The following is a 23,757-nucleotide window of genomic DNA, read 5'->3' as shown; positions in this document are numbered from 1 at the left end:
ATCGAGTAGCATATAGATACTATTACCTTATTTTGTGCCTTATGGCAAAGGCTGAACCTATAAAAACAATTATAAAAAAGAAACTACATGATAAATTAATGTAAAAAAAATATATTAAAAAAACAATTTTATAATAATTCTATGTTGGTCACATGCACGTAGCGTCGCGGAGAGATAGAGTCATAAGGGTTTTTTTGAGAAATAAAGTATCTTTAGATGGCGCCATTGACGAGAGGTCCGTTTGACGTTACAATCAAGTTGGAGATTGGCTCAGTTATAGTCATAATCATAACCCTAACTTAAACGTTTTAATGGTGTCAAACGGGTCTGATGATACTAACGCCATCTAGGGATATTCCTGTGAGAAAACCCTCATTGAATTATAGATCTCCGTAAAGTAAAATACTGTCGCGGTACACTATCATGAATGTAGTTAATTTGTACATGTAAATGCAACACCTTAAAAAATAATTTGCATTTGCACTACCCAAAATAATTTTATTTTTCGCGATATCATATCTAATAGATATTTGTGATGTCATGTCTGCTTATTCTACAGTAATAGTAAAATATCAGAAAGTTATCAGAGAATGGTGAAACAAACGCTTAGCAGCCAAAATATGAAACATAAATTATAGGCTTCAAACCGAAATTAAATTATAAGCTTAAAACTGAAATTAAAAAATTGAATAAAACTTAATTTTACATCAGAACATGTTTTTATGTAAATGCTATTTACATTTACAACATAATTGTTTCTGGTTTTAGGTAAGTATAGGAAAACGGATTTAACACTTGTAAGGTGTAGGCAAGATGTTTGAGAACAACATTGCAAAGTTGTTTATAGTTGCCTACATATCAATATAAATTTGGTGAAAACTGACCGCTAGCATCAACCGGGCGGGTTTCATGATAAATAGTTATATTATAAAACTTGCAGTTGGTTCCACATTGATCCTCAATTACTGCTTGCCTATGGAAGGGAAAACCTAAAGGTTTCTTATCGATTTCATTAAGGACATGATTGTAAGAATCACTTTTTGGTGTAACAGTGGCTTCTGACAAATTATCAGATTCAGTTATCATAATGAATAATGTAAGGTTAAGGCCGTCTTTAGAACCTCTAGGTATTGCTAAATTTTTGGGGAATTTAAAAAGATTGTATTTATTACTTTGCTTTTTAGGAGTTTCCATATTGTAAAACTCATCAGAAGAAAATCTCTCCGATTCATCCGATGACCAGCTTATGGTATTTAATCCATTTTTAAGAGAGGCCTTGAACACATCCAGCTCAAAAAACTTATGATAATTCTTCCAACAATCATTAAAATCACACTGAGGAGCCAAGAATAGTCTTACAATTGCATCTGTCTCTGTATTTGATTTGACGGTAAAATTAAGCTTAAAAGGAACATGCTGAAGACGTCTTTGTCTAGCTGTCAATACAAAATCTATTAGACCACCACCCAAACCATTATTTAACTTCAGTTGATAGTAGTCAAAGTATGTTCTTAGATCAGTAAAGTTACTGTCGACTATAGCGAAGTTTTTATTTTCGTAGTCAGCTAAGTTGAACGGTTCTAATGTGTTTCTATATTCTGTGAAATATTCAAGCAAATTTTTGAGAAGATGCCAGTAAGTATGATCTCTCAATGATGTTTCAGGATAATGCAAAACTGATGGTGCGGGGTTGTACCTAAAAAGAAAAATATTAATTAATATTTTTGGTTGGTTTCTTTAATTAACAAATACAGAAAATATGATGTCTTGTTTAAATAGCTTACTTGTCAGTCGGAAATCCGTTTCCACCGTAACCATAAAGAGATCTTACAATTTTAGCAATTTTCGGCGAATCTAGGTTTGCTCGTATTAGTTTTGATACTAAATCTATATTATATTCTCCCGTCATATTTATTGCTGTACCATTATCCTGTAAAAATATAAATTAATAAAATGAATTATATTGTTTTATGAATACACATGTAAAAAAAAAAACAGAAAAAATATATAAATTCTCACCACAAGTAGTCCCCGAGATACACACTCCTTGATCGCGATATCTATTGATTTCAGTTTAGCTCTATCATCATTCCATTCTGCTTTGAGAGGTGACTTGATTGGGAAAGGAAGACCGTAGTCGTGCATCAGGTACGAATTGTAGGTGTTCATGTTAATATCGCACTTTCCGCATTCAGTTGCGTTCTCAGGTGCATTTTTAAGGTGTTCTTTTTCTAATTTGAACCGGGCCATCAATTGTTTATGAGTAAAGTAGTAGTGTTCCGCGTGTCGGGGATTTAATTGATCTAGTTCATCGTTAGTCATCCAAAATGGGTGCAATAAATGAACTCCGTAGTAATAGCTATTTAAAGCAATATCTTCTTTAAAGTAATTTATTTCCCGGTCACATCCGTTTAGAGGCAAATTCCAGCCAGAGTAATTGGTATTTATTGTGATTATATTGTCGTTTTTGTAATACTGATTCAGTTTTGAGTCTTCCTCATTAATAATTCCTTGACCAATCTTTAAGTGCATTGCTTTCCATAAAGCCTCGCTATTCACAAAATGATTCGGTTTTCGGACAAAAGGTGGAAGTATTTGTTCTTTCTTGAATTTGTTGCCATATAGAGATGCTAATTGAATGGCGTACTCGAACATGTCCTTATTAATGTTAACCGCTGCCCATCTTGTTATTGGCTCTAGCTTATTGTCTTCTACATCTAACAACATTCTAAAGACTGCGATTGCAGCTTCTCTCATATTGTCGTCATAAATATTGAAGTTCAATCCTAGAGATGTATGTCCTTTTTCTAAAATTTGGAGCATCTTCTTATAACTCGGTTTATTCTGTAAAGTATTGTTAATTTAAGTTTTGGAAAGCAACGATATGTTTTTTTTATGTACTTTGTAGTTCTAAAAGCATGTAAAAATAATTTTTATTCCGCTGCCCAAATTCACCACGGTCTTGAAACTTTTATATGCCATATAAAAAAAAAATGTGACTAACTTTAACCGTATATAAACTCAAATATTTAGGAAAAAAATAAGAAAATACATTATAAATGTTACCTTATCAACAACTTCTGATAGTGCAGGTTTGATGAAATATTCAGTTTTTGAAGGTGAGTACCCAGAAGGTACAATGCGCATAAGGGAAGACTCATCGAGGAATTCTGTAACGTGATAATCATTTTATTATAATACAATCGCTATAGGGTAGGTATACTTAAAAGTGTTGATCAGCAGGTTGTTAAACGAAGTTATTTTATTGGATATTATGGTAGCTTATCGTGCAGAATGAACAAGCAATCAAAAACATGATTCGAGGTATTTTTGGCTGCAAGAGTGAATATTGTATACTAAATACGCTACAAGTAATATACACTCCTTTCATAAACTTTTTTGGGGTGCTTTAACTTTTCAATTTAGAAACTGGTAAATAATAAAAATATGTAGTATTTAGCGTGCAGGTTCAGGTAGATAACATTAAAAAATAACTGCCTCATAGCCATTTACTAAAGAATAGTAAATAATAATAAAAAAGTAATAGCCTAACCTAAAACTGAACAGTAACTGGAATCATAAAAAAAAAGAAGTAAAGGAAACAATCTCACACAAAATGCTTACTTAACGCACCTCCTTCGGTAATAATAGCTTGATATTCATCTGCTGGTGCCGAAACAGCAGCATTAACTAGGAATAAAATCCAAAGGATCATTTTTCCCTCTAGCTTGACCAATCCACTATGAACTATTGACTCCAACTAAGCACTTCAATACTAAACATGGCATATATGTAGCTGGAATGGGTAACTGGTCTTTCAGCCGATCCAATTGAGATCCTTACGGTCATTTTAATAGGCATAATTTTCGTAGTACAGTCAAAGAAAAAAGACAATTACGTAATCAATGCAGTATTATTGACTAGATACAAACAAAATACCAAAAGCATGGCAGCATGGAGAAGTCCGTGTGTTTTTGTAAATATGTTTATAAACTTAATAAATTCATCATTCAGCCATATTTCAGCACAATATATCAAATTAAATTGTACAGAATGAAGTAACTTCTGTAAAAAATAAAATCGGTTCTAATTTTTCTTTATCTCTTAAACGGATACATCTTGGTTTCTTAAAATACTGGGACAGGTGAGAATAATATTTCAAACGGTTGAACCTCACTGTACACGCATCTCAGGAAACTAAGTGCAATTGAAAAATTGTTCAATTGTGCCAGTGAGAAGATGGCTAATTTTAGTCAAACAAGGGACAATTCCACTTTGAACTGTCCCACAGACGCAGTCACTGGAACATTTTATTCGCTAATGTACCGGATATATCACCTGGCAATTGAAGGTTACAGAAATAAAATGAGATAAAAAACCAGCCAAGAGCGTGTCGAACACGCCCAAGATAGGGTTCCGTAGTCATTACTAAAAAGCAAGTAATATTTTTCTAAGGATTTCGTATTGTATTGTGTACGGAATCTTCCAAGTTTAGGTATATTTTATATCTTAATGTAATTCTCAAACAATCTTAGCCGTTATAATTTTCCTTGTAAATTTGGTATACTTACATCCAATAGTTTTGATTTTAGAGGGGGGGGGGGCGACGCTCGATTTGAATGAAAATTTGCACTTTAAAGTTAAATATTTCGCAAACAGATCACTTAATCGAAAAATGTTCGTGGTAATGGTTTAAAAATACCTATCTACGATACCCCACACTGTAGGGGTAGACGAAAAAAAAAACACCCCACTTTACGTCTATGGGAGGTACCCTAAAATATTTTTTTATTTATTTTTCCACTTTGTCGGCGTGACTGATTGATATGTTTTATTCATGCCAAATTACAGCTTTCTAGTGCTAACCGTCTCTGAGATTAGCCGCGGACAGACAGACAGACAGACGGACCAACATGGCGAAAATATTAGGGTTCCTAGTTAACTACGGAACCTTAAAAAAAGGATGTCATAAATTTAGGAAAACTACACCACTAAATTGATATCCGTTCTTTTAGCAAACGAGGATAATAAGAAATAATACAAAAAATTTTGAGAAACTAATTTATTTATAAAAGTACCAGATGTTCATTGGCGAATAGCTTCTTTATTTCAAAATCGTGCAAATATTACCATAAAATATAAAATGTCTCTTGATAGTTACTAAGTGTTTCTTGTAAATTATTCCGGAAATAATTTCTGAGAACGCACTTAGCCGCCTGGCCCACTTAAAGTAGACTGTAACAATAATTAAACTTACTATCTATAAGATAGATGATGTACATAACTTAATATTTGTCAAGAACCATGCTAATACCGCATTATTTGGTTTTGTACTAATACCGAAGTCCTTGTGACTTCCAAATAATTTATAAATATCAACTAAACGTAATAATACTATGGAAATATTGCTGATTCGCTTAGTCTCCAGTCATCATCTCCATGAATTCTGAGGAAGAAAAGAAAATTTATATGTTAGAAGCTCGTTAAAATGATGTGTATCTCCTAATTAGCCAAAAAAACCTTTATTATTCTTGAAACATAATTATTTGCTACTTTGAATTTAGTTGTGATCCAATCAATTAATACGGGTCGATACTCCTAATAATTGGCTGACTGGCGCAATATCACTAACAATAGATTCCCTAGATATTTTCTTCGCTTACTTGTCTTCTTTACTTAAACAAACGTACCAGAAAAATGCTAACTAGTTGCACGACAATTGAATCTTTCTAGTATCTAACACTTAGTAACACGTCTTTTGGAAGAATCAGGCTATGATGGTAATAATAAAGTACTTTTAGGTGTTTCATATGCAGTAGCGGATGATACAGAGAAAGGCTGATGAAAAAACTACTGTAATTAGCCCTTAGGTATGATACGGAATAATTTCATAGAGTCAACCCTCCACAACTCAGTAAATGTGTACAAGTCGGTTACTATCGTATAATTGCGTTAAATATTAATATTTTTATTCTTTAATGAATATTACTAGACTGTAGTACCCATATCTCGACGGCAAAAAAAAATTAAAAACAAAATAACATTGATCTCAGTAGTCACTGCTACAAAATCATTTCGGCCTATAGGTATTTATACGTCCCCAATAGCCCGTATATCGGCTCGCTTATGCGAATTAGGAACATCATCCACACCCTTCTGCTTGAGACACCATAGGTCCAACCACTAAGCTATCCAGACTCCTAAATATAATACTTAAATACTAAAATTTACTACATTGGTTAGGCTTGGGTTTGCCCACGTCTTCAAAATCACTTAAAGGAGAAGAAGAAGCATCAGCTTAAGAAAAAACAATTACCATCGAAGTCGACGGTTCCGGATCCGTCAGTGTCAATTTCAGCGATGATGCCATCAAGGTCGGAGCCACTGAGCTTGTCATCAAGAGCGGCTAAGATTTCTTTGAGCGTGGAGGTGGTGATGTAGCCGTTGCCTTCGCGATCGTACAATCTGGAATCGATTATAAGAAAATATGAATAGATGTGAATGCTGAAAGTAAATATCAGAAAACTCGAATGGGCCATGAATCATTATTAAATATACGCCTGATATTTTTTCACCAATTGAAAATGGAGAAAAATGAAAAGTCAACGTATAAGAACCAGAAACCAACTAACTCGTGACCCGCTCTATAATTTTCTTCTTCTTCTATTATTTTTTCTTCTTTATTTATTCTCATTTACTCATCATGAAACGAGTCTCTTCCTTAAAGGAAAACTCAATTAGTTCAAAGTAAAATCTGAATAAGACTTCAGTGTGTCCTGATGAATTATTAATTGCTATTACATACCTGAAAGCTTCCTTCAGTTCCTGTTGCATAGCTTCAGCATCTTCTTCCTCTAAGAAGTGAGACGCGATGTTGCAGAAACCATCGAAGTTGATTTTGCCAGAGTCTGTAAATCAAAAGAAAAAATGTATTCTAGAGTGGTTCATATGTACTGACCGAAAATGAAAACCATCTTATTCTAACGTAGCAACACAATAACGATTGAACTCAAAACTCACAGCGTAGTCTTTAATACTTGGATTCTAATCGCATTTCTAATTTTTGTGCTGTTAATTAATTTCTTAGCATTAAATTACTTAATAACAGAAATACATAAGGAACGGACATATACATATTGAAGTGGATGGCGCTAGTCGATTTACTCTGCGTGTCTTCATTTTGTTGAAGTTTAATTAGAGGTAATGCTAATCAGATTTTAAATGTCACAGATTTAGTTTGTTATGTTGATTCGGTTAGGGTAGAGTTAATAACTCCGTTTGAAGCGGAAAAATAACTAACACTAATTATTTAGTTGCGTATACCTTTCGTCACCTTAGCGACTGTAAAAAGTAAACCAACGCAAGTGACCACTCAAAGGAACGGAGATCTTAAAGAGAGTCGTACGGAAATAGCACCGTTGGAGTTCCCGCGACGTGTAAAAATATTTCGTAACGTTTGTAGAGGTGCGACGCCTCGTCACAAATATGCTTAAGAACGGCTTTATAACGCGGCTAAAAATACTGGCAGTTAAGCTTTTAGCTCAACTTATTCAAAAAAAATGAATACGGATACCTACATGACCAGTTTAAAAATAAACAATTTGATAAGTAAAAAATAAAGAAACTGTTTTTCTGGAAGATGAAAGTAGTCCGGATCTAGTTTTGTTTCTAACTTCGAACCAATTTTAACTATGGATCATTGTTTCTATGTATACTACATCAATTTTAAAAAGCGAGCGCACCCCAGAACAATAAACATACCACAGCCGGTTATGTTGGCTTTGGTCATTATGATATTATTAAGTACTCACTCATCCAAAAATTGTAAATTTCAAGCACCCACGTGCAAAACTAATATAGTAATATAATAAATGTTTGAGTAGATATCGATTGTTAAGAATTAAAGAAATCTTTATGTACTTATATCTAATCGTACTTGCAATAAGTCAATTAACCCCTTATTCACCGAAATTTATTGCAAGTAAAACTTTGTTGAGTGTGTTGAATTTGATGAATAGTTCAATCTATGGCGTAAACATGAAACGTTTAACTGACAGCCGTAAATCTACATATTTGAATGGAGATGACAGGTATAAATCCGCGTGGATTTTATCTTTTACTCCATTTGACCGCCCACAGGTGGATCCGTCAGTGGTGATCATGCAAACGCAGTGTAATGTCTGAATAACTTACTTTCTGGATCATTTTCATCGATGAGGGTCTTCAGCTCAGCATCATCGAAGAGCTGGCCCATGGTGTTCAGGATTGTGGACACCTTGAGGACGTCAATATAGCCTGACTTTGTGGTATCAAACATCTGAAAGGCTTTGCGAAGCATCGCCATCTTCTGGTCATCGTCGGTGTCCTATTAAAATACAGTAAGGTTTTAAACTTAACGAACAAAAGAGACAATGCTGCATAAATATTGTGTCCTTTGTATTCTGTTGTCATATTATCGGATGCTACAATTAAAATTTTTGGAGAAAATACTATTTACAGCAGGCGGCACTTTAAAACAGAGCAAGAGCTTTTCTGAATCCTTGGCATCCACTTTTCAGATTACAAATTAACACTTATCACGCCAATATTAAAACACATTGTCACAGGCGGCACGTCACAAGAAAAATGAAAAACTATGGTCTCACCATGGTAGACTAGGGTCGATAGCTTTTTGTAACAAGAACCGAATCCGAGTGCGAGTGTTGTTACACTGGATTTCTCGCTCGTGTGGCACCCCTATTTATAGAAAATCCCCTCAAACGTAGAAACTGGAATACGAAAATAAGCAAAAACTCATCTGCTTCTGTCTCTATCGAACGCGGATTATGACGTGTTTATTGACTCGTTGCAGTGTAAATTTATGCTGGGCTATAAATAATAAAGGACTGTAAGGAAACAACTTCATGTCCATGACAATACAATAAATACTTACCATAGTTTGGAGTAGACTATCCGCCCGTTATGAAAACGACATCAATTTATACGGTGACGCCATTGATCGACGCAAATTATAATCAAAACCATTTCATTATCAGCACCGGAAATATCTTAGAAATCTGAGCATAGCATTTTATTTAAAATCGTTAAAGACGTTTACATACATAATCCAAGATAAGAACACTTAAAATCGACTTACACAGTCACTGGCAGTCACTAAAACCATTACTATGTTAGTAAATACACATTCTTGTCAACTTCTCGAATGAAACTGGAATGCATTTTGGTTACGCAGAAGTCGAATCTAAAGGCTCTTTGACACTAACTTAGTAATTGCGAAAGTGAACTTCTTTATTTGAAGAGCAAACATTGTAAGAAAGGTTTATAGGTTGAATACTTGATTTTATTTGTGAATAAACTATTAATTTGAGACAGTTTATACAAGAGAATTATCGTTACTTGGATACTTATACTTTTTAGGGTTCCGTACCCGAAGGGTACAAATGGAACCCTTTTGCTGCCACTCATGTGTCCATCCGTTTATCAGTCCATCTGTCCACCAAAGTCAGCCTTTTTTACAAAATTGTGTATCGAAGAATTTTTCCACTTTCCATTGACCTGTGAACTTGCAATTTGGTAATAATGCTTATCATTATATATATTTTACCAAAAAATAGCAAAATCTTAATAATAATATTTTTTCTTTGAAATCCCTTCATTTTTCCAGTTACAACCAAGTTAATTTTGCGGTCAAATGTGTAGCACAGAAATGCCATTCAACAGCATAAAATATTGAAAGATGTACGGAACCCTCGGTAGGCGAGTATGCCTCGCGCTTAACCGTTCTTTTAAGTAGAGCTTCAAATAAACAAATATACGACTTAACACCAACCAAAATAAAGTACAAGTAAAGTCAAATGTTTACTGTATCGACACAATCATTTCGAACGTAAACTGCCCAGTCCTTGATCGTAACAGATCGGAGCATGCTGAACACGCCACGCGTAAGACATTCCAGAGTCGGTAACGTGCGCCAATATATTCGAACATTTCCTTAGTTAACAGAAAATTCCTTTGATGCAAACGGCGATACAAAACAAGCCCAGTGAAAATATTACGCGTCGCAACGTCGTGACTTGCTGAAATGGGACGATGCTGTTCAGTTTCAGAAATTTTAAACCTTTGCTATTCAAATTAAACCAAGTACTTGTGTCAATATCACATAAACCTATGTAATATTTATTAATATTATTATTTTCGTACTACTTACTATGTGTTGGTGTTCAATAAAGAGTTATTTTATTGTATTTTTGCTGTTACGTTTGAGTTTAGTGGGTTTGCTTATAATCTGGATCAAGATAATTTTCAATCATGGAGAGTCTAGTGCATACACAAAACGCCGTTTTAAAATATAAAAACTTTTTAAAGATTTATTTTAATGTGAATGTGAGAACAATAAATATGCAGTAATAATTAATGTTCTTAGCTATAAGTCTACATTTTATACAATGAGACAAATACGTCATCGATTGGCTACCACTGGCGCGTGAAACGGGTTATACGGCGGCGCGCGGCGCCCGCGCAGATATAGAATGTCGGTGATCGACTATAATTTTTGTATTCTCTCCTGAATGCCACAATAAGAAAAACTAAATCAGCCTGAATTCGTCAGTAAGATACGAAAATAGAAATTAGGTCAGAGTTTGAATTAATGAGTGAATCATGATTAAATGCGTATTTCCGCTATTTTCTGAGCTTTGCTGTAAAAAAACTGCACTTTATGTGGATATGGGTTAGACTGAATTTCTTGCCGGATTCTTCTCAACAGAGGTATTTCTGAACTGGTGGTAGATGTTTTTGACATTCATAAGTGCTTGTTATAGCCTAAATTGAATAAAGATATTTTGACTTTGACTTTGCCTGGATATCAATAAACAAACACAGAGACACAGTACGCAATGCAGATGAAATTATCAATGATTTGTCGGCTATGTTGGTGGCTTTTGATTTTTGATGAATTATTTACACAGTTTTCGTAATTGAGTGGCAATAAAAAATCTCAAGAGAGACAAAAGCCAAATTACCGCACTTCCTGAATGAAATCGGCATAGTTGAGGGATCATTCAATCGGTGTGATTGTCTATTTTTATTGGCTGTATCATCTCCGACACTGTAAGCTTGGAGCTGTTTAGTATTCCACGTGCCGGCTTGTTGGCATATCGGCATTCCTCGCTCGATGCTCGAGTCGTTTAGTGTAACAATTGATGACGAGGATTCGGAGAGAAATTAGGTCGAGATTACCTGAGTTAAAGTAGTCTTAATTTAAACATCTTTAAACTAAATGATTTAATTATATTTACTGATTACAATTTTGAAAAATATCTCCCTAGATTTAAATGTCATCTAGCTTTCCTTTGAAATAGACTCGTCTGATCACATTTTGTTAATATACTAGCATCTCAAGCACTAACGGGTTCTCATTAATTTGCTCGTCGATCTGTAACTGACGTGTGGGCAATTTACAGTGATTTAAATTCCCTAACCAAAAATAATTGGCTATCATAGCCAAAAGCAATGTTTAGCCGGCTCGCAGCGTTGGTGCTGGACCCTGAATCATCGGTGTGAATGCTGTGGAAATATAACTTCATTCTGGCACGAAACCGACTGTTTTCCTTGCTGGTTGCAATGACGATTAAGTAAATGTCGAATACTAAACCACTGCGACGGTGATTTGACAATCTTTGCTTTGTAAGATTAACTACAAACTTTAAATATAAGCTGTCCTTATTCATCACCCATTGGCCGCCTTACCAGATTTCACGCAAGATTATATAATTGCTTTAGATTTTCTTGCTTTTGGCAGATGTGCAGTAAATTTAACAATGATTTATGACTTAAGCAATAAACTACAATCTACACGAGGAATTATGATTCAGATGAAACTTGACATGTGTAAATATAAACAAAGTTTTATTATAACAACGTCTCGTAAAGTTTTATTTCAATACATTTTATATTAGCATTTTTTTAGAAGTCTAAAATATTACTCCGTTTCAAAATATAAAAACTTTGTTTAGTATCTGGAATAGGAGACAATTTATTTATTAGCTGTCATATTTGGTACATTCAATAATTTACAGGATTATTAAGGATACAATATTGTATCTAAAACTACATACAAACTAAACTTATAAATAAAAAAGTTGCCCAAAATCACTGCCAGGTGGTAAGGTGCCCGGAAGGCTGGCGCTGTATGTAACTATGCCATAGTGGCGGAAAATATATTGTTTAATACAGGGAGATCGCATGGTGGTTAAAAAGATATTATTGCTACTTATTCTTAACTTACAATGGGTCTCTGGTCGGCTGACATGAGAGCCTTCATGAGGGCCTTGTCGTCCCGGTTGATAGGGACCTCAGGAGACCCCAGAGCTGGCGCTTACCTCTCCCAGCGAATTTTTCTGACTGTACAGAGAGGTGATGCCACCAGTGTGTTGGGGTCTATGCCGCAGGAGGACTTCTTAGATGGTGCTTTCTTTTTATTAGTTAGCTATATTTACGTAGTTTTTATTTATTTTGTATCCTATCATATTGTTGTATCTTGTGTTGTGAATAAGTAAATGATATATTTGGTATCTTCGAAAAATAAAACGCTTCCTGTATTGCGACACTAGGTACTTTACACTTTACAATTACTTATAATAATAAACAGTCAAAAATATTTCACTTCTTTACAGAAACCTTGTAATCGACTGTAAATGTATTTCTATTTGTATTTGAGCTCGTGTCACAGTAGTGAGCGATGGTTTTTAAATTTTCTAAGATGAAAATAGGGAAAGCGTAACGGCGTTGAAGAATATTTGGATCATTTCCAATAATAATGACAGAAAACTACGTAAATTAGCAATAATGTGCATTATTACAGACTTGAGTTTTTTAAGTTGTTGAAAAGAGGTTTTATAAGTAGGTACCTATTTACTTGAATGTTTTTGTTTTTACGGTGCTGAAGTATGTTTTAAGAGTAATGCTGATTGGTGCTTCTTTGGGAAGTAATAATACGTTGTTTCGATAACGTGTTATTAGAAAAAAGAACTTCTCACTATAACATGGCATTAATATTTACTGTTATCGAGAATTACAATAGTTATATTTAGAATTGTTTTTTTTTCAAGTTTCTTAATGCTGGGTGTGAAAAGTTGTATGAGCCACTCGGGAGCAAAACTATTTTCGTTTTGGGTGTTAACCCTTAATTCATTCTGGATTCAATGTACCGCCCTCGCCGTAAATACACCATTTTGCACCCTCGTGACACAATAGTAGATTGATAACCAAGGGTAGAAAGTGACCCATTTCACTCGAGATATTTCTGGCGCTCGAACGAAGTGAGGTAAATGGGTAATTTCACCCGAGTTAGACACTCTATTTTTCATTTCGACTGTGAGGAAAGTAAAATAGTACAAAAAAATGACAATAATTATAAATTGAATTTACTTATATCCAACCTCCAACGGTACCATTTCGACCTGGCCACTTGCCACAGCCGACTACAAAAAAAAACCCAGTTGTCACCAAAGAGCTAATATACAAAACTGGAGGTTGAACGCCGAACGAAGAAGTTTGACGTTTAATACTTATGTTATATATTCCATCTCTTTCATTCACATTTCAGGAATGACTTCCATCTCTTCTTTAACCTAACTAAAGAAAGAGATGGAATATGTTCGTGACGTAATAAAGATTACATTTCTTGTTTCAAACGGATGTTCGGCGTTCAACCTCCAGTGTTGTATTTATATAAGCTCCTTGGTCACGACGTGCATCTAGATGGCCATGCCGAAACGTGAATAAAAGTGTCATTGACGTAACTCAATTATCTTCGACTCCGTGTCTAATCAAAAAATAAAAAATAAATACTTTCCACCCTAGAGGTGAAAACGCAATTTTCCACCCGGCTATCTACCCATGAAAATTAAACTTTCCGAGCAGGAGAGATGAAAATAACTATTTCATCACACTTGCTCGTCAATGATGTTATTCCATGCCTGTACATTAAATGACAATGGCCTCAATTTAATTTTATTTTGTTTAGTATTAAAAAGTTCAAAAGTTCAGTGCGCGAGCCGAGTGAGCGAAGCGAGCGTGCCGCGGCAGCGGCCGGCGAAGTGCCAGAACCGAACATTTTTTGCTAATACTTGTATGATGAATATAAATGTTTGTAGTAGGTACTTGAGTCTTGGATGTTTGTATGTATTTATTTAAGTATATATGTATGTGTTATTATTGAGATAAGAGGGTAGTTATTGTTATAAGATACAAGCCGGTTGCACCCGGCTTTCAGTCAGTCGAAATATAGCTCGTTTAGCAAATACCCGCGTCTCATTTCCAACGGTCCTATACTCCCAAAATAACAGTATGTATGTCTACCCATTGTTTAGCACCCATAGAATAAACTTTGCTTAGTTTGGGGCTGGGTCAATTGGTGTAATTTGTGACAAGATATTATTATAATTATTTCATTCATTGTATTATCATTATCGTCAAATTTCAGTTCAATTCTTTGATGATCAATATTATTTTCCAGCGATTATAATAAATTTTTAGGAAGCCATTTCTACATTGCTTGGTGATTTAGTTTTAGTGGCACGTCTATTATTTTGGAACCCAATATGATTATTTGATGATCAATATTGTTTCCGAGTAATTTATAAATAATATTTAGGTAACCGTTTTAATATTATTTGGTGATTCAATTTAGGTAACAGATCTACTATTTTGGGAATAAATATTATTTATTAGGTCGCCGAAAACGCGATCAATAAAATCGTACCCATTTTTTTTTACTCGTAAGCACTTTAAGTAGATAAAATATTTGTATATTGTTGATGATGGAGTTCAATAGGAGGTTCTTTGTACGAGTATGATAAGTAAATTAAATTTATATGGGGAATTGTACTGATAACCAAATCTACGCAGGTGAAGTTGCGGTCAGAAGCTAATCAAAACAATAAAAAAAGAATAAAATTAACATTTATTAAACAATAACTGATACATTTAGTTAAATGACACATTGCGATGATTTTCACTCATAAATGTAATCAACAGTATACACTGATGGTAATAAATAATCGTCCTTGTTCAGATACGCATTGTCAAGTACCATATTAGGTAAAAATTGACGATTGTGATAATTATCTGCTTCTGGTACTTCAGATAAGTCACCTACATTTAATGTCGGATTGATATCTTCATCCTTATTTTCACTAACTGGAATATTATCCAGAATAACATCATCTTTTCCAACTACATTTGTGTTAACATTTTCTTTATTCTCGAGTTTATCTTTTTCTGTCACCGATATTTTATCTGTTATAATATCCTTATCACCTTTGTAATAGCTACTTCTTTTACCAGCATAGTCTTCACTTTTACCGTATTGACTTTTTCTTAAATTATAATCGTAAGGTTCCCTCTTAGCGCCATAGGAGTCAGAAGTCTTACCATACTGGCTTTTTCTTAAATTGTAATCGAAAACTTCTCGTTTGACACCATTAGAACCAGAAACCTCTTCAAATTCACTATTTTTTAAATTAGCTGCATACGGTTCCCTGCTTGGGCCGTAAGAATCAGATGTATCGCCACCAAACCATTTTTTTGTTCCTTCCGAACCACCTTTACTGCCGCCTTTGTTTTCTTTATGGGTTACAATTATATCTTTTATCATAACATTGGGCAATGCTAAGAATTGTGTGTCATCGAAGCCTAAATCAAACGGATATCCAGGAGCTAAAATTGCAGAATTGAATTCCTTTTTTGGTAATGATGTCATTCCCGCAGCCGTTACTTTAGCAAAAGGAGCCACAAAAGCAAGTAATTGCATTGAAAGCCCCTCCGGCGTTCCTTTTGGAAGAATAAGGCGTGAAGGGAAACCGGTCAAGGTTTTAATAGGTTTGAGAGGTTTAACATCTAATCCAAATTCAGCGTCTTCAATTACCTTCCGAAGGTCGTTAAGTGATGTGAAATCTTCCGATATATTTTCAAATTCACTTGATGTTCTCGATATAGCATTACTTCCTATTTTTAGGTTTACTTCGAAATTATCAAGCAACATAAATAAGTTTTTCTTCATTGCAAACTCTCCCGGTAATATCTTTGGTCCTAAATATAATTTAATCAATCCTTTTTGATTGGTAAGTGACGAAATATTGAGTTTTACAGTGAATGGTTTATGATTTAGTCTACTCTGGACTAAGTTTACCTGAAACATTGGATTTTCTGACGAAGATTTTAAAGCATCAGTTACTTCAAATTTGAATGGCTCAAACATTGTCATAACTTTCTTGACTTCAACATTTAAAATTCGAACTCCTGGGAAAAATAATTCGTTTCTTGTGTATCCAGGTAAGGTTTTGAGAGAATCATCGACCATATCAACTATTTTTTTATTTATCATCCAAAATATCGGGTCTCGTAATGAAGTCAAATGATGTGCTAATACAGATCGCCACCTTAAAATAAATAAATAAAAATCGATATTATTTAGCAACTCTTAACAGAGCAAATATCTAACCGTACTTACGTTAGTGATAGTATAACTAAAACAGCAATCTAGGTTTTACAAGTAAACGAGTAACAGATGACTAAAGTTTTATATTCAACTAGCTTTTGCCCGCGACTTCGTCCGCGTGGAATAGTAGGTAACTTTGGAAAGTATTTAATTTATTTAGGATACCTATTCTGCCAATAATTATAATAGTAGGTTCTACGATTTACCGAAAATAACCTATTTTATACATTGCTATAAATATAAACAATTTTTTCTTGTTCTTCCATCCATCCATCCATCCGATATTCCGATGTTCTTTGGTAAAACATAAATATTTTGCAGGTAGCCACATTTTAGCAATACGACGTGTATTCTACCCTGCCAACACAAAAGGACTAATTCTTCATAGTGAACTCTTGACACCTTACAATACCTTACGTCCTTTGTTGTAAGTTAGGAGGGTAGGATTATAATTAAGACGGCATTTTTACTAAGCATAGCTACACATATTTCCGATAAATATATATATATATATATATTTTTTATGTAGCCTGTATTATGTCCCACTGCTGGGCAAAGGCCTCCCCTTTTCTCCGCCACTCTTCCCTGTCCTGGGCATGCACCTGCCAATCGAGCTGAAAAGCGCTCAGGTCGTCCCGCCATCTCCTCTTGGGTCTGCCTCTGCTCCTATGCCCATCCCTTGGATCCCATTCGGTTACGATCCGTGCCCATCGGTCCGGGTGCATGCGGCAGACATGTCCGGCCCAGTCCCACTTCAGCTTGGCGGTCTTGACACCCACATCTGTGATACGAGTTTTAGAGCGCAGTATCGTGTTTCTGATTCGATCAGTTCTTCGAACACCCAGAATAAATATACTTATAGTAAATTTGTGTTTATAATTCCTTAAGAATTTTCATTCCCATATTTTCAAGTAAATAGGTCGTAATTTGAAAAGCTCCGGAACGAATGTTTGTAAGGGTTCTGTACCTCAAATGGAAAAAATGGAACTCTTACAGGATTACTTTGCTGTCCGTCCATCCGTCTGTCTGTCAAGACCCTTTATATCGTAAACGCGCGGAGTATAGGTATCGAGTTGAAATTAAAACCCTAAACTCAGGCCAATAGTCCCGAAAGCCGTGAAAAAAAGTCAAGGCAATCAAAAGCTACAGTCATTAAAAAGGTGTTTCCATTCAAATCGCCTTAACAGAAATAGTTCTAGGCTACTTCCGGCTGTCCTAGAAACTTGGAATTTTGCAGAAAGGTAGCACAATAAATAAGAAAAATCTGAAAAATCATAATTTTTCATGTCTTACTGTCTATGTCAATAAGCCATATAAAATTACCTCATATCGCGTACATTTTGCTTATGACCTTAAGAAGGCTCTGCTAACACGGCATCATCCCCTCTGCTAACATCCCTTCGCAGGTAAAATTTTCAAAAACGCTTGAACAAAAATCTATTTATTTCTCATAAGTACCCAATGCCAAGTTTCATAAAGAACCATCGTTTTATCTTCGACAATGACGAACTTCTATATAAAGTTTCATCCCCTATTTCACCCCCTCACAGGAAGAATTTTTAAAAACGCACGAACAATTATCTATTTATCTCTTATAACGTGCCCAAATGCCAAGTTTCATAAAGAACCATCGATTTATAAAGTTTAATCCCCTGTTTCACCCTCTCACAGGAAAAATTCTTATAAACGCGCGAACAAATATCTATTTATCTCTTATCACGTGCCCAAGATGCCAAGTTTCATAAAGAACCATCGATTTATCTTCGACAATGACGATCTTTCATATAAACTCATCTCCTATTTCACCCCCTCACGTGCGAACAAATATCTATTTTTCTCTTTTCACGTGCCGAAATGGCAATTTTAATAAATATTCATCGATTTATCTTCGATAATGACGACCTTCCATGTAAACTATCATCCCCTATTTCATCCCCTCACAGGTCGAATTTTCATGAAAGCTCAAAAAAATACCTATTCAATTCTTATTAAGTGCCAAAATGCTAAGTTTCATGGTTTTATCTTCGAAAGTGACGATGTTCCACCATATAACTGTTCATCCCCTATTTAAACCCCTTAAAGCCTCTTTTTCGCGATAAAAGATAGCCTATGTTCTTTCCCAAGGTCTATTCTATCTCTGTACCAAATTTCATCAAAATCGGTTTAGCGGTTTAGGCGTGAAAGCGTAACAGACAGACAGACAGACAGATAGACAGACAGAGTTACTTTCGCATTTATAATATTACTAGCTTATGCCCGCGACTTTGTCTGCGCGGATCTAGGTTATCGCGCGGTGGCGCCCTCTACCGGAATAAAAGGTATCCTATGTTGATCCTTGGGGTTCAAAATACCTATATACCAAATTTCATCAAAATCGAATCAGTGGTTTCGACGTGAAAGCGTAACAGACAGACAGACAGACAGACAGACAGAGTTACTTTCGCATTTATAATATTATAAGTAGGATAAGTAAATAAGTAAATAAGTAAAATAAGTAAATATAAGTAATAAGTAGGTAATATAAGTAATAAGTATATAAGTATAATTATAGGTATGGAAGTATGGATAGTATGGATATTTGCTGCATATTGATACAAAACCTTACGTAGCGAATGGCCCGACACGTATCTGGCCATTTTGCAGTAGTAACAATCTTCAAATCAGTATTGCAAATTGCAATGGTGCCATCTTATACATATCCACTTTAATCTTGAAAATAATTACTTAAAAAGTTACCAACCTGTTTTCGTCAGTTACTTCTCCAAAATAGCTACGAGTTTCAAATTCATAATTTTCTGAATTTGACACCAAAATCGCCATTAAATTGTTAATTATGTTCGTTTTAGTGTCTCCGTTCTCTACCTGTAAGTATACGTTGCATATGAATTACGTTTTAAGTTTCAGATAAATATAAATAAATAAAATACCATACCATACACGATAATATGATAACTCACCATCGGAGGAATTACGGATGATATAGTGTCTTCAATATTTTGTATCACAGTGTTAATAGGGCTATTGGAATCAAAAGCAGGACCTCTGTAGCTGAACTCTTCACCATTGGAGAAAATTAACATTGAGTCATAAGGAGCGACCCTGCAAGTTTTCCAATCAACCTTTTCCAAGTAGATGAGCCCATTCGAATACCGTTCCAGATTGTAGCGAGCCACTAGTTGCTTTAGAAAATGATAAAGGTACTCTCCATAATTGCTATATTCTACCTGATTGTAAAGAAACCAGGACGCGTATTGAAGTCTTTTCAAAAAATAATATGAATTCAAACCAATATCTTCGTGGAAATATGCAAGTTTAGAGTCGTCATCAGCATCAATATTAGTAGTGTAATTAGCATCTAATATGTACGCATTTCCTTCATTAAGAACACCTTCAGTTGGTATGTCTCCTCCAGCCAGTAGTGATGATGCTTTAATGATAACATCTCGACGGATAAAGTAATTTGGTAACAATTCATATGGCGCTGGTACTGTTATGTTTTCTGTATCACGTCTTTTCAATATTGCCAAATAAATGGCATTGACAAATAGGCCACAGTTTGCGTTCTGGCGAGTCCAACATGCTGCTTTGTAAAATGTGTCGAAATTCGGCGCATTGTAGAGAATTTCGTAAACTAATTTTAACTCATACATATGATCTTGGTTCAATTCTGTGAATATCTCTCCTTTAGGCAACTGTTTGTCGCTAGAGTAAAGTTTTCTTAAGTTGTTTATATTTTCCGGATCCTGTAAAGTGGAAAAAACAAACGTGTGAGATTATTTCTTGACAGTTGCACTATAATACCGGGTGTGGCCTGTAACATGAGCATATTATGCTCAAAGTAATTAAATAATTAATTATTTAATTAAAGCATAGATCGTACTGGTCTAACGGAACAACATTAGTTCAGCGACTTTATAAAATAGGTACTTAATTAGTTTATTTTTATTTTTAAAACACTTTACAGTTTATTCGAAGAAGCAATGTAAAGCAAAATGTTTGATATTTGTAGCGTGACAGGCTACGTCAGTTGGATTCTAGAATGGCGTAAATTGAATTAGTTAAGTTTTGATTTTAATTAAGTGGGACCATGACGATCCAATTACCGGTGCGGTGACCAATAGAACCTCTGCTTTTAATTTTATCCCCGGTTCCGGGCCACACGCTGTATAGAAATAACATATGAGCGCAGCGAGCGGCGCGCTGCGAGACAGTGTGGGGGCGCCACCGTCGTAAACGCACTTAGCTTTGAAAAAGAACTTCCAAAAAGATAGAAACAACTCCACCACTTTGACAACCAGATGGCCTAGTGGTTAGAGAACCTGACTATGAAGCTTGAGGTCCCGGGTTCGGTTCCCGTGTGGGGGCAGATATTTGTATGAAAAATACGAATGTTTGTTCTCGGGTCTTGGGTGTTTAATATGTATTTAAGTATGTATCTATTTATATAATTGTATTTATCCGTTGCTTAGTACCCATAACACAAGCTTTGCTAAGCTTACTTTGGGACTAGGTCAATTGGTGTGAATTATTTAATTTATTGTTATACCGTACACTGTATACTTTAGAGGTACCTATACCGTATGTTTTTTTTAGATGTGTTTATTATTCTTTTTTTCTATTTTATCATATGTGTGATCGAGAATGAAATTGTTAAAACTTTTAACTTACACGTGTTTTTAATAAATAAAGGTTTAAATTGCGTAAATTTGAGCTTCTTCAAAAGCCAACTATCAAAGATTTTTTTAATGTACATCTCTTCGAATACCATCAATAAAAATGTCACACATCATGCCATGCACCATTCTCTTACAAACAAAGTCACACACAATCAAAGTCTTACCATATAGCTGTCTGCGATTACATCCAGATTAAAATCTTGAGAGTTTCGGATGACTATGGGATTGATACTTGCTTCACATACATTCTCAAACAACGGAAGTAACAGCTTTTGTATATGGAGCCATCCCATTGAAGCTGTAAAAAATAATTTAGTATTAAACCTATTTATAAATACGAAAGTAAATTTGTTTGTTTGTAAGGGACTTATAACACTAGCAATTTGCGGGCGAGTTGAAAGCAAGGCGAGCGCGCAGCGAGTTCGTTGCGACCGCGTAACGATTTCGCCGCGAGCGCGCAACGATATCGCCGCGAGCGCGCAACGATGTCGCTGAACGCCATATTGTAGACTCTTACAATAATGAGCGTCCTCAAAGGGCGAAAGGGCGTCCTCGGCGATAACGCAGCGAACTCGCTGCGCGCTCGCAGCGCCTCGCTTTCAACTCGCCTGCACATAAAGCTAGTATGATAAGGCTCTTACCTTTTCTAGTAGGTACGTAGATGAAATTTGGTACAGGGCTAAATGAATTTTTTGCAGACGAAGTCGCGGGAAAGTGCTAGTCTTAAATAAAATAGATAACGATGTTAACATGACCATTGCTATTGATTGTTATCTTATTTAGTTTCAATATAATAAAGTTGACGAAGTTGATATTGGTACCCGGACTCATACCACATCTTTGATATCTTTAGTAGGTAGGTAGGTAGGACGTCCACTGTTGGACATAGGCCTTCCCCACAGACCTCTAGTCGCTTTGGTTGGCAGAGGCCTGCATCCTCCGTGAACCCGCGGCTTTAACCAGGAGCGTACTGCACTGACTATTTACGTTTTTTACAAGCTTTTATTTAGTTTCACGTGTCTGGTTGTCTGTCAGTCTGTCTGTAATCAAATCTTGTAAGTTAAATTCAACCAACTCCAGTAGTTGGATTGACTTGAAATTTGGTATACTTATGTAAATTGCGTGGCAATACAATAATCTAGTAGTGACATTCTGGTAGTCCGGCCAGAATCGTCTCCACAGGACAATACAAGTACAGTCAACAAAAAGTACAGTCAGCAAAAAAAAGGTTGTATTAAAAATATATTTTTTACATAAAACTTATTTTTGAGACAGTCTGGCTAACAAGCAAAATGGGTAATCTAATGGGATGTACTAAGATAGAATGACTTGTGTGCCATTAATTTTCTGGCAAACGGGAGACGGTAGTAGAAATTTGGATGGTCCTTGCATAAAGTCCCACTGCTCAGAACAAATTGCTTTGGTAATAATCTAATATGTAACTTCACTTACGTGTTCTCACTGTTTTTTGGGTTTCAGGTATCTTTATAAGGTACCCTGAACTTCCTGCAACTAACACTGCGACTATCAATACTGTTAATGTCTTCATCTTTACTCAAGGACTGATGTTTTGCTTTGCAGTCCCTTATATTTATACTGTTAAATCAAAAAGTTCATAGACTTTGAATTTGATAATTAAGCGGTTGAACGTACTAGAATTGTTATGACGGGATAAGTAACCGTTGCGACATATTAATAATAGGTGGTTAATAACCCGGTTAAATGGATTGAGGTTTTTTAGGGTTTCGCAATACAAAAGGAAAAAAGGAACCCTTTTAAGATCACTACGTTGTCAAGGTACCAAGTTGAAATGAATACAAAACAGGGATAGATTATGGTCTCTTGCAACCGTAAATAACCTAACCAAAAAAAAAGTTGGAAAACCCCGACATTGTCACTTCAAAGTTCAATATCTCAAAAACGGCTGTACCGAATTTGATAAAACATGTCTAAGAATCATCGCTAGAAACCATGCTTACAAATAAAAAAACCGTATTTAAATCGGTTCACCCGTTTAACACTCTTTTTTTGCGTCGGGGGTTTAAAAAGGATGTCTCTGAGTAAACATGATCAAGTGATACACTTTTTGAAATTGTATCTAAGGGTATCAATCAATCTATATATACCTATAAAAGATTAATAATGTACTGAATAGACTGGCAGTCCAAACCGCTGGAGTTACAGACTTAAAATTTGACAGACATAATATTTCCATGCCAAAAAGCCGTGGTGGCCTAGTGGTTTGACCTATCGCCTCTCAAGCAGAGGGTCGTGGGTGCAAACCCCGGCTCGCACCTCTGAGTTTTTCGAAATTCATGTGCGGAATTACATTTGAAATTTACCACGAGCTTTGCGGTAAAGGAAAACATCGTGAGGAAACCTGCACAAACCTGCGAAGCAATTCAATGGTGCGTGTGAAGTTCCCAATCCGCACTGGGCCCGCGTGGGAACTATGGCCCAAGCCCTCTTGATCTGAGAGGAGGCCTGTGCCCAGCAGCGGGACGTATTTAGGCTGGGATGATGATGAATATTTCCATAAGAGCCAGTGAGGAGAACCAACCGATGTATTTTTTTCGAAAT

At 35.3% G+C, this 23,757-nt stretch overlaps 2 protein-coding genes across 2 annotated transcripts; both read right to left on the bottom strand.

The window, feature by feature from the left end:
• Positions 1-95: 95 nt before the first annotated feature.
• LOC141441213 (uncharacterized) lies at positions 96-22,741 on the bottom strand. Its single transcript, XM_074105886.1, has 10 exons — positions 22,630-22,741; positions 21,342-21,475; positions 19,459-20,244; positions 19,242-19,363; positions 15,020-16,442; positions 3,625-3,760; positions 3,067-3,170; positions 2,020-2,844; positions 1,785-1,930; positions 96-1,696 (listed from the first exon to the last, which is right to left on the bottom strand). The coding sequence occupies exons 1-10, from the start codon at positions 22,724-22,726 to the stop codon at positions 859-861; spliced, it is 4,611 nt and encodes a 1,536-aa protein (XP_073961987.1). The 5' UTR covers positions 22,727-22,741; the 3' UTR covers positions 96-858.
• Positions 5,048-8,755, bottom strand: TpnC25D (Troponin C at 25D). The gene is made up of 5 exons (XM_074105360.1): positions 8,646-8,755; positions 8,194-8,365; positions 6,806-6,908; positions 6,317-6,465; positions 5,048-5,446 (listed from the first exon to the last, which is right to left on the bottom strand). The coding sequence occupies exons 1-5, from the start codon at positions 8,646-8,648 to the stop codon at positions 5,418-5,420; spliced, it is 456 nt and encodes a 151-aa protein (XP_073961461.1). The 5' UTR covers positions 8,649-8,755; the 3' UTR covers positions 5,048-5,417.
• Positions 22,742-23,757: the final 1,016 nt, after the last annotated feature.

Source organism: Choristoneura fumiferana, chromosome 23, assembly GCF_025370935.1.
Source record: "Choristoneura fumiferana chromosome 23, NRCan_CFum_1, whole genome shotgun sequence".
In the NCBI taxonomy this organism is placed as follows: domain Eukaryota; kingdom Metazoa; phylum Arthropoda; class Insecta; order Lepidoptera; family Tortricidae; genus Choristoneura; species Choristoneura fumiferana.
This window is presented reverse-complemented; position numbering and strand designations above follow the sequence as displayed.

Bases quoted from the DNA above. Each gene is read 5' to 3' on its own strand.
- TpnC25D (XM_074105360.1), bottom strand. The intron at 6,909-8,193 runs GTAAGTTATTCA...TTTGATTTACAG, and splicing joins CGATGAAAATGATCCAGAAA to ACTCTGGCAAAATCAACTTC. The intron at 6,466-6,805 runs GTATGTAATAGC...AATCGATTCCAG, and splicing joins GAACTGAAGGAAGCTTTCAG to ATTGTACGATCGCGAAGGCA.
- LOC141441213 (XM_074105886.1), bottom strand. From the start codon at position 22,726: ATGAAGACATTAACAGTATTGATAGTCGCAGTGTTAGTTGCAGGAAGT. The intron at 19,364-19,458 runs GTGAGTTATCAT...GTATACTTACAG, and splicing joins CATCCGTAATTCCTCCGATG to GTAGAGAACGGAGACACTAA. The intron at 2,845-3,066 runs GTAACATTTATA...AATACTTTACAG, and splicing joins TATCAGAAGTTGTTGATAAG to AATAAACCGAGTTATAAGAA.